This window comes from Hyperolius riggenbachi, chromosome 1 (genome assembly GCF_040937935.1).
Source record: "Hyperolius riggenbachi isolate aHypRig1 chromosome 1, aHypRig1.pri, whole genome shotgun sequence".
Lineage (NCBI taxonomy): Eukaryota > Metazoa > Chordata > Amphibia > Anura > Hyperoliidae > Hyperolius > Hyperolius riggenbachi.
In genome coordinates, this window is record NC_090646.1 from 188690559 (window position 1) to 188702038 (window position 11480).

The window sequence follows — 11480 nt, forward strand, 5'->3', positions numbered from 1 at the left end:
GGGTAGTGCCATACAGTGTATCATGGTAAATGGGGGAATTTTTTTTTTATTGATTGTAAACAAAATTAGCTATATAGTAGTCATTTTAGGCAATATTTATCTTATAGCAATGTGGAAGTATAGGTGTAGTGACCAGGTGGTCGGGTTAGGAGGGGGGGGGGGGAGGGGGGTTTTGTTTAGAATTGCGGTGTATATAGGGTGAGGGGGAGTAGAAGGTTTGGGATTACAGGTGTAAGGAAAGACAAGAGGGTGTTCTAGATATGAATTGTATATAGAGAAGTTGGTCCAGAGAGGGGTAGTGCAGTAGTATGAATAGACTTACCGGCTAGACGTCCAATACACGCTTGGCACCTCTGTACCGTTGTGCCAGCGTGGAACTTGTTATGTAGCCGTAGCGCGTGCGTTTCCGGGGTCACGCGGGGTGGTAGTGTTTGGCCAATGAGAATGTGTAGGAGGCGGGGATGGGATGATTGAGGTTGCTGCGTGCGACTCAGAAGCCGCGTTCGAGCTGCGCAGCTGGGTGGGCGGGGCGGTGTATAGGAAGCGTCCAGCCGACAATGGCTATGGCGCTCCTATACGCGTAATGACGTGGCAGTGTGGGTGGTGGAAACATTCAAGCGCTGTATGCACATGTGCAAAGATTGGGAGGGGTGTGGGTGCGCCATATTGGTTGTGGGCATTATGCCCAACCCGAGGGTGGGATGTTGCTCAGGGTGGAAGAAGATTCCTCCAGGGTAATAAAATGAGGAAAAATTATAAAAAAGGAAGGATCTGAGAGTGGTGGGGGAAACGAATATTTTATTGAATGAAGCCTATGGAGAAAATTAGTCAATGTATAGACCGTATGGCTACGTGGGACTACAGGAGTATGTTATTACTTCATGTGAAGTAATAACATACTCCTGTAGTCCCACGTAGCCATAGGCTTCATTCAATAAAATATTCGTTTCCCCCACCACTCTCTCAGATCCTTCCTTTTTTATAATTTTTCCTCATTTTATTACCCTGGAGGAATCTTCTTCCACCCTGAGCAACATCCCACCCTCGGATGGGTATAATGCCCACAACCAACATGGCGCACCCACACCCCTCCCAATCTTTGCACATGCGCATACAGCGCTTGAATGTTTCCACCACCCACACTGCCATGTCATTACGCGTATAGGAGCGCCATAGCCATTGTCGGCTGGACGCTTCCTATACACCGCCCCGCCCACCCAGCTGCGCAGCTCGAACGCGGCCTCTGAGTCGCACGCAGCAACCTCAATTTATCCCATCCCCGCCTCCTACACATTCTCATTGGCCAAACACTACCACCCCGCGTGACCCCGGAAACGCACGCGCTACGTCTAGATAACAAGTTCCACGCTGGCACAACAGTACAGAGGTGCCAAGCGTGTATTGGACGTCTAGCCGGTAAGTCTATTCATACTACTGCACTACCCCTCTCTGGACCAACTTCTCTATATACAATTTATATCTAGAACACCCTCTTGTCTTTCCTTACACCTGTAATCCCAAACCTTCTACTCCCCCTCACCCTATATACACCGCAATTCTAAACAACCCCCCCCCCCCCTCCTAACCCGACCACCTGGTCACTACACCTATACTTCCACATTGCTATAAGATAAATATTGCCTAAAATGACTACTATAATAGCTAATTTTGTTTACAATCAATAAAAATGTTTTCCTCCATTTACCATGATACACTATATGGCACTACCCAAACATACTAATATCCCTCTTTACCCTATCATTTTTGTTAACTATCTTTTCATACTATACATATTGAAACTCCTTTTCCACCCCACTACTCCCCTTCACCTCATTTTTTATTTTTTTATGTTACTTATGTCAATTATGTATGTATAATACAATATAACGTGTTCACTCAGACTTATCATGTACCACTATTATTTGTACAACCATATGTACATTGTAGTTCTTTGACATGCTTCCATTTCTGTCATTTTGTAGTGATACTCCGTATGTCTATTGCCTGATGAAGCGGGATTGTGCCCGTGAAACGCGTTGCGAATTGTTTATGGAGTATTTAATTAATTTGTCTTTTGCTCAAGTGACAATTTCGTGTCCTTTTTGGAGTGACCGGGCCACCACCGCCACCCGAATATTTTAAACTTTTTAGTATACTTTTATTCTTTTGGCGCCTCTGCACAGCTTACTATCAATAATTCCACCCTGGTGGAAGGGTGATATACCCTCTTTTCCTTCTACAGAGAGCGACCTCTTAATCCTGAGTGGGGACAGGTCTAATCTCCCCACCTGCCTATACAGTGGTTGCCTATGCGGTAACCCATGTTTGTGAGTATAATACTTACTTGTCAATTATTCTTCTGGTTCCAATATGTACTACACCATACCGGGCTCTCGGTTTCTTAGTTTTATTTTTCTGAATTTGAATCCCAGTCACCCAATGAACAACTGTACCAGGTTTGAGGCTTGTGCCATTAACAGTGCAAGAATGACAGCAATTTAAATATTCCTTCTTGAAAATAAATAGGTGAATTTTGATTGTCTTTTCTGAACATTAATCCCAGTCACCAACTGTGGAACTGTGCCCCTTGTTATGAACACTGCAATTGAGGGTCTAAAGCAGGGGTCCCCTAAACGTTTTGGGTTGAGGGCCGGGTCAACATACGTCAAACTGCTGGGGGGCTGGATTATACATAAAATGATGTAGAAGTCTTTGCAGGCCAGACAGTGAAGCATACCCAGGTGACAACCTGCAGTCCAATTGGACAGCAGTGTCTCCTGATGTGGAATTTGAATTGGAAACCAGCAAATTACTGCTTTCTGGTGGATGGGTGGTACCAGCACTGCTATTCTTTATGCGGATCTCCAATACTTAAGCTAGTTACACACCAGGACGTTGCGTTTAGGGGGACGTTATAGGGCACATAACGTGCCCCTAACACAACGCCTGGCGCTCTCTGGTGTGAACTGCATTGTGCAGCTCACTCTGGCGTCCGTGATGCGTACTTTTGGATGCATGCGGCATCACGTGGTCCCGCCCGGCCAATCGCTGCACAGAGCGGCCGCTCCAGGAAGTAAACACTGCACATCACTGAGTGCAGTGAATATTAAGTAGCCATGTGCCCGGCCGCTCTCCCCTCCTCCCCAACATGACTGAGCATGTGCAAATAGTCTAACGCGGCTTAGCCGCGTAGAACGCACAGCATGCAGCACGGGCCTTAGGGAACCTTTAGACCAGTGGTCCTCAAACTAAGGCCACAGAAATCAAGTAAATTGAACACCACAAGGTTAATCAAAAGAATGTCACCATGAATTTCAACATTGAATGGTCTTGATGTGAGGAGTCCCGGTAGTGTTAGGTGCGGTTTAAAAATGTAATTGGTAGTGCACTTACTGTACAACAAATTAAGTTTAAAATACCACAAAATTAGGCTTTGATCAATCAATTATGCAATATATATTTATGCTACTGATTTTGCTCTTACTTCAAGTCGGTTTAAAAGTGAGGGAAGTTAGAGAGCCTGCTCACACTAGGCCACTGTTGCAGAATGTATAGTAGTGAATCAGTGAACAAGCAGAATGGATCCCCCGTTCTACAGTTTGATGCCTTTCCACAATGCACAAACCAGACCTGCATGCTGTTTTTAAACTGCAAATGCATTGTCATGGAACACATCTCATTCCTCTATCTCTGTTGGAATAAAACTTCCTTTTCCATCCCCTGCCCCTATATATTTCTATATGTACAACCTTGTTCTGTACCCTCATATATCTCAATTGATCCAGGGGGTAAGGCAAAAAAAAAAAAAAAAAAAAAAAACCTTAACGAGACTTGGGCCAATTATGCTGAGGGATACAAATAGCCTAGTTATTATAATCTGAAAATCAAACAATGAGGTTACCCTACATATTAATAAGCAATGCCTTTTGCTTCTGTTTAGGTCAGAGTTTGTAAATCTGGGCAAGTGACAGCCATTCCATTTTGGTATCATCTCCATCTTGATGAAGACATTACCTTGGACACCTCCCATGAGACATCACATTGGAAACAAGCTGCATTTGTATTGGAGAGCCCGCTCAGTGTACAGGAAGGGGAGGAGCTCTCTCTTGTTGCGCATTTTCAGAGCAGCAATGTCAGCATGACGTTAAAACGGCCACGGCAATACCAACATTTTACAACTGTGTAGATATTTGCATATTTTAAGTATTAATTAAAACAAAAAGTAAAATCTAAGCAGTCAGACTGTTCTGTATAATGTTGCAATAAAGTTTTATCTAGGTCGTCTTTTTCTCTAAGTACTGTGGCTAAATGGCAGTTTACTAATTTATAAATTGTTATAATTCTTTACCCAGAATTCAGGTGACAAAGTTCTGACAACTGCAGGTAAACTGGTAAAGAAGGCTTTTTCAAGATGCACGAAGCAGGCCTCCTACATACCTGAAATTACACCGTTTTTGGTTCTTGAAGTATTTGATCCAGCTTATTTAAAAATGTCAGTCTTTTAGCTAAATACGATTTTATGTATTATGGATGTCTGACAACATATTGTGCCCATACTGGGAGAGCTGTGCTGTACCTCCCTTTTGAGAAGTCAGCCCTAGTTGACCCTGCTTTTTCCTACCAGAAACCATGATTGATCAAGCCAGCTGGAGAAATTAAGATCCATGTTTCCTAGTGTTAAGCCATGTGGTTTTTGTTCTGGCAGCTCTGCCTGACCAGCATGTTAGGTGAAAATCCCAGCTTATCATTATAACATAACGTGTGGTGCTGTTTGGCAGATGCGAGGGTCACCTGATGGGAAGGTGGAGCTACTTATTTCCAGCAGAGACTTTCTATTGTGGATGTGTTTGCATTAACAAATAATGTTAATCAACAAAATTGCATTGACATGACAGCAGCAAAGCCATTTTACAGGTAACAAGGGCACTTTGCATTTTTTTTTTCATGTTACTGTTATTTGATGGTGAGTGGGGAACATGAAGTTTTCTCTGAACTGTAAGCTGCTTGTGTAGACGTTTGAGTTCTGTGATTTTTTTTTTTTCTTTAAGGTTTGGACCCTTTTCCATGGAATTCCAGCATAGTAGTTGTGTAGGGGGAGCCATTGAGAAAAGCGGTCTATATGCACATCATGTAATCAGTTCAGGTGACTCCTATATCATAAGTCAGAATATCCCAACATTGTTGGCTTTAGAGACCCCATCAGATGTTCATGAACATTGGTTCTAAAAGTGCATATTAAAGGCTCAGATTCTTCCAATACTACAAAAAGATATGCACGGAGTCATCAATACCTTAATTTCTTCAATGGACCATAAAGTCACCTGCTCTGCTGCTTATAGTCACATGTAGTTTGTTGCCTGCTCCTGGAGGGGTATGTCAGAGCTGTAACTCCACCACCTGGCTTCCATTGGGAAACATTGGATGAGGTGTGGCTCTGCCAAAAGTGAGTAAAACATGGAACAGTGCTGGTCATGTGACCATATTGCAGAAATAAAGGTACTTGCCTTTTTTTTATTCCTCCTGCCTTGACAAATTAATTCAAGGTAACTGGACACTTTATTTGTGCAACATGAATATGCAGTTAGCTTTCAATTTCTAAAACTGACAAAAAGTATAAACATTATTGCTTTTGTAATCTGGAATATGTAGTTCCTGTACACTACAGCCCAGTAGTTTTCTTTTCCTGCAAGAATCAGCTGCACAAAGCAGGGGGTATTGTGTTTCTCATACATGGACTGAGTCAGCAGCATGGACACTCTACAGTTGAGACTGTTAGGACCATGATGGAGGGTCTGGGTGATAGTGCTGTTAGAATTATAGATACACAGCTCAAACTAACATGTCATTAATTTTAGCATCGTGTTGAGCTGTACAGACAGGATTGTAGATGCATTGCCAATTCAGAATCCTGAAGTCAGAGGTTCCATACAATAACTAGTTTGACCAGTAGTCTTCCAATAGTCCATGCATTTCCTGCCTTTTAGAGCACACTTTAACCACTTGATGACCCACCCTTTACCCCCCCTTAAGGACCAGCGCTGGTTTGATTGATCTGTGCTGGGTGGGCTCTGCAGCCCCCAGCACAGATCAGGGTGCAGGCAGGGAGATCAGATTGCCCCCCTTTTTTCCCCCCTATGGGGATGATGTGCTGGGGGGGTCTGATCTCTCCTGCCTGCTGTGGGTGGCGGGGGGGGGCACCTCAAAGCCCCCCTCCGCGGCGAAATTCCCCCTCCCTCTCCTACCTGCTGCCTCCCCCTGGTGTTCCGGGCTGCACAGGACGCTATCCGTCCTGTGCAGCCAGTGACAGGATGTGGTCTGTCACATGGCGGCGATCCCCGGCCGCTGATTGGCCGGGGATCGCCGATCTGCCTTACGGCGCTGCTGCGCAGCAGCGCCGTACAAATGTAAACAAAGCGGATTATTTCCGCTTGTGTTTACATCTAGCCTGCGAGCCGCCATCGGCGGCCCGCAGGCTATTCACGGAGCCCCCCGCCGTGATTTGACAGGAAGCAGCCGCTCGTACGAGCGGCTGCTTCCTGATTAATTAGGCTGCAGCTGGCGACGCAGTACTGCGTCGCTGGTCCTGCAGCTGCCACTTTGCCGACGCACGTTATGAGTGTGCGGTCGGCAAGTGGTTAATTTACATGGTTGCTTGAAAAAGAATAAATTATGTGCTTACAATAAATATAATTTCTGAAGCAAATGAGTTCTTTCTTCCAAATCTCAGGCACTATGATGCTATTATGTAGACAAATGCAATATTATTATTTAGTATTTATATAGCGCTGACATCTTCTGAAGTGCTGTATACAGTATTGTCTTGTCACTTTGTTTCTCAGAGGGGCTCACAATCTAATCCCTACCACAGTCGTATGTTTCTGTATAGTAGTCTATAGCCAATTTAGGAGTAAGCCAATTAACTTACCTGTATGTTTTTGGGATGTGGGAGATAACTGGAGTGTCCAGAGGAAACCCACGCAGACTCTGGGAGAACATACAAACTGTGCAGATAGTGCCCTGGCTGGGATTTATAATGGGGACCTAGCGCTGCAAGGCAAGAGAGCTAATGACTATGCTACGGTGGCTGCCCAATTAAAGATGGCCATTTGAATGTAGTGGGCTCTTATGAAATTGGATGTATTTTGCACTTTATGCAGGTTGGAAAGAATGACAGCTCTAATGTAAAGCACAAGCCCAATCATGCCATGGTGAGTAACATTTCTGCCTCACATAACAGCTGCTGCTGTGAGTGCTGCAGAATGCATGTCACTGAGTTTAGTGGTGACTGTCCAGTCACAGGGGAATGCTGAGGGGATGGAGCATTCATTCCAAACACCTTATCCCTATGTTACTTACACAGACCTACTGGCATCTTCACACTCTAGACTCTAGTTACAAAACTTCTCATAAATGACTTATTACCAAAGTGATAAAATTAACTTTTCAGCACATTTACAAGCAAAATAATCACTCAAAGTAAGTTTTTCCAGATTGATTTCATTTCAATACTACTTTTTTTTTACCTTAAAGTGAACCTCCGGACTAAAAATCTACTCAGCAGAACTGAAAAGGCTTGGTGTTTCTTTAACAGTTTCACAGCATCAGAACTTTGTTTTTCTTACCAAAGCATCATTTTTAGCTGCATTTTAGCTAAGCTCCACCCATCAAAGAAAAAAAGCCCAGGCTTTTTTCCCCTGATGCTGTGCAGAGCATGATGGGATTTCCTATGTTGTTATTCACATTGTCTAGCAACTGGGAGGGGTGATCAGCACACAGGACAGTTGGAACTGTGTCTCATGCTCCCTGTCACCTCCTTTCAACCAAAAAGATGGCTGCCATCAGGAAATAAAATATTTGCCTGTTCTTTTAAAACAAGGTGGGTAAGAAATTATATTACCTATCTATTTTAATTAACATAACTAATGTAACTTAATGACAGTATGTTTGTTTAGGCTGAAGTTCCTCTTTAATTATATTTTTGCTCTTTGGAAGCTTAACCACCCTGGCGTTCTATTGATTGCACCAAAAAAAAAATTTTTTTTTTGTTAAATCATGTAGCTGGCCTAGCACTAGCTACTTGATAGCCACTGAGCAGCGGCACCCCTTCTTAAAAAAGAAAATTACGAAAATCGGCCCAGTAGGGCCTGAGAAATCCACCACGGCTGTAATGGACGAGCTGAGTTCGCCATTACCGCCAAGGTGGGTAAAGAGAGTTCAAGGTGGGCTCAACAAAAAAAAAAGGCTACTTGATTGCAGGGCTGAGCGGATCAGGTAGCCGCAAAAAGCGCCACCCCCGTGGGCTGCAATGGCTCACTTGCATGAGCCCTGGGTCACGACGCTGCGCTGAGAGACTGCTGTCATAGCATGTTGAAAAGCGGGGGAGCGGCAGGAGGCGCAGCCGAGGGATAGAGTTGGGCCGAACAGCTCGCCTGCGAACGGTTCCATGCGAACTTCCGTGGTTTGCGTTCGCGTCCCGCAGGCGAACCTTTGCGGAAGTTCGGTTCGCCCCATAATGCACCATGGAGGGTCAACTTTGACCCTCTATATCACAGTCAGCAGGCACAGTGTAGCCAATTAGGCTACACTAGCCCCTGGAGCCACTCCCCCCTACTAAAAGGCAGGCAGCGGCGACCATTACGGTCACTCGTGTGCCACTGCCTGCCTGCATTAGTGAGAGTAGGGCGAGCTGCTGCACACTCTCTCTCATAGGGAAAGATTAGTTAGGCTTAGCTTGTTCCTGGCTGCATACCTGTTCTGTGAACCCACCACTGCATACCTGTTCTGTGAACCCGCCACTGCATACCTGTTCTGTGAACCCGCCACTGCATACCTGTGCTGTGAACCCGCCACTGCATACCTGTACTGTGAACCCGCCACTGCATACCTGTTCTGTGAACCCGCCACTGCATACCTGTTCTGTTCAGTGAACCCGCCACTGCATACCTGTTCTGTGAACAGTTTGGTGTGTCAGTGTGAAGCAGTACCTTAATTACACTACCTGATTGATGTATACACATGCAAGATGTTTTAAAGCACTTTAGGCCTGTCATTTAGCATTCAATATGATTTCTGCCCTTAAAACCCTGCTTTGTGTCAAATCCAGATTTTTCCCGACTACTTTTGGCATGTATCCCACTCCGCCATGCCCCCCTCCAGGTGTTAGACCCCTTGAAACATCTTTTCCATCACTTTTGTGGCCAGCATAAATTTTTTTTTTTTTCAAAGTTCGCATCCCTATTGAAGTCTATTGCGGTTCGCGAACTTTAACGCGAACCGAACCTTCCGCGTAAGTTCGCGAACCTAAAATCGGAGGTTCGGCCCAACTCTACCGAGGGAGAGAGCTGCCCAATGGCAGCTCAGGAAACCCTGTAAGAATACCCATCGGGCATTTTAAACGGAATTCCTCTTCCCTTTGTTTACCTCCGAGTTAGAGACAAATCTTGTTGCTAAACTCCGGGGGGGGGGGGGGGCAGAGAACATTGCTCTGTGTCCCATCTGCCCCCCGAAGATCCACCTGGGGTTCGCTTTAAAAAAGTAACATGGATAAGGTGAAAACGTTTTGTGAATCATGCCGTGTGTCTTGCGTTTTTTTTCCCCCCACTTGCATAGGTTGCACAAAAACACATATGCATGTAATGTGCCAACGTAGGTCCTATAGAGCCTTCCCGGTCCCCGTTCCAGTGCTGGTGGGGAGTGACGAAAACTGTGGAGGCACACTGCGGCGGTGATTGAAATCTACGCCCTGCCAGTTAGGTAACCACCAAAACGTCGTAAGGTAACCACCAAAACGGCGTAGATTTCAATCACCTCAGCCCTTAAGTAGTTAAGCATTAAGGGAGCACCGTGGCACTACTACTCTCTGTGATAGGCTGGCTCAGTACCCCTAAGGCCACAATATGCCGCTCCTTTCCCCCACAGATTACACAATCTCTTTGCAAATGGCAGTTTTTCAGAAAAGGGGCAGGGCTAACATGCCAAACTTGGATTTTATGGCACAAGTGGTCCGTTTTTAGACATTTTTTTCTGGCTACTATAACTACTGTTATAATTTCTGCTACCTGTGCTGACAGTGTAGGTCTTATTTTTACAGTGGATGTTCACCTGAAGTGGCATAAAACCTGCTAAATGCCACATCCCAATAGACTGTGGTTTATTCTTTCAGAAGATTCCAGACAGCTTGTCCTGATAAGAAACCTTATTCTTCTCTCCTCATCTTTCGGGTCAAACACCTCAAGCTACGTACCAGCCGCCGGACAGGTCCAGTGACATCCCCTGGACAACATTTGTAAAGCAACGCCCTCTTCATGCTTGCGACTTTACACAAAGCTGCACAAGCGGGAAGTAAGTGATCATGGTAGTTTATGCAGAGTCATCGGGGATCTTAAAGATCCACCGGGTCCATCGCATAACGACACGTTTGCTGTGGAGGGCAACACGGTAGTGTTAAACAATGTTCCATGATGGCGGGAAACAGCGCAAATATTGGCTTGTGGGTACTAGGCTTTAGGCATACATTCTTTTTTTCTTTTTTTTTCCACTATTGCTTTATGGTGCTCCCGGGATATTGGCAAAGTTACTTTTTCTGCAATAGCCTGGCATATTCCCTCCATTTCCTATTTTCACAATAACCTTCCCCCTTTTAAACATCTAATAAATGTGCCACTCACATCCTAACCGTGCCCCTCGCAGTTACCATTATAGTTTGGCTAGAATATATAGCTCTATAATGATCAGAGTACCAGTGGCGTAGCTAAGGCGCTGTGGGCCCCCCCAATGCAAGTTTACATTTGGGGCCCCCAAGCACTCTATACATAACAATTGATACGGCGCACCAAAACCTGCCAATGGCAACTACAGTGTCAGAGGTGCAAGAAGGGAATGGGGAGTAGTTTGTTAATGATTACCACTGTTCAAAGTAGCTATAGAAGTGATTATTATGAGGACAGGACTAATGGAGAGCTAATACTGTAGTTGAGGGAGGGCCCTACAGGGCCGCTCTGGCTCAAGGGCCCCGATGCAGTCGCAACCTCTGCACCCCCTATTGCTACACCCCTGCAGAGTACCTTCACTGCCAAATTTCTAATCTTCTGCATGATAGTTGAATGCTGCTATCATGCGCGAAAAAAAAAAATCAAATCATATCCCCAGCAACCCATAGCTGCAAACATTCTGAAGTCCATTGGCAGCAAAGTCATGAAAGACACTCCATGCACCAAAACCACTTGCTTCAACCCCTTGTCCCAGTGGCTTTCCCACACAAAGTGTCAGGGCTGGTGCACACCAAGAGCAGTTCAGAGCATTTTAAAAAAAAACCGCTTGGGTGTTGAAAACCCCTTGGCTAATGTATTGCAATGGGATAGTGCACACCAGAGCGGTTCGTTTTTTTTTTTCTCCCAAACGCAGTGTCCTGCAGCAGTTTTGTGGATTTCTGTGTAGTTTCTGTCTCAATGTAAGGTATAGAAAAGTGGAAAATCACTCTA

At 45.0% G+C, this 11480-nt stretch overlaps 1 protein-coding gene across 2 annotated transcripts in view; it reads left to right on the forward strand.

Moving 5' to 3' along the window:
• PRMT9 (protein arginine methyltransferase 9) overlaps positions 1-4295 on the forward strand; it is a 40105-nt gene extending 35810 nt beyond the window's left edge. For both annotated transcript variants that reach the window (XM_068279257.1, XM_068279270.1), the window contains one exon: positions 3941-4295. In XM_068279257.1, coding sequence (XP_068135358.1) covers positions 3941-4186 — 246 coding nt within the window. In that variant the 3' untranslated portion in view covers positions 4187-4295. The remainder of the gene's footprint in view (positions 1-3940) is intronic.
• The last annotated feature ends 7185 nt before the right edge of the window (positions 4296-11480 follow it).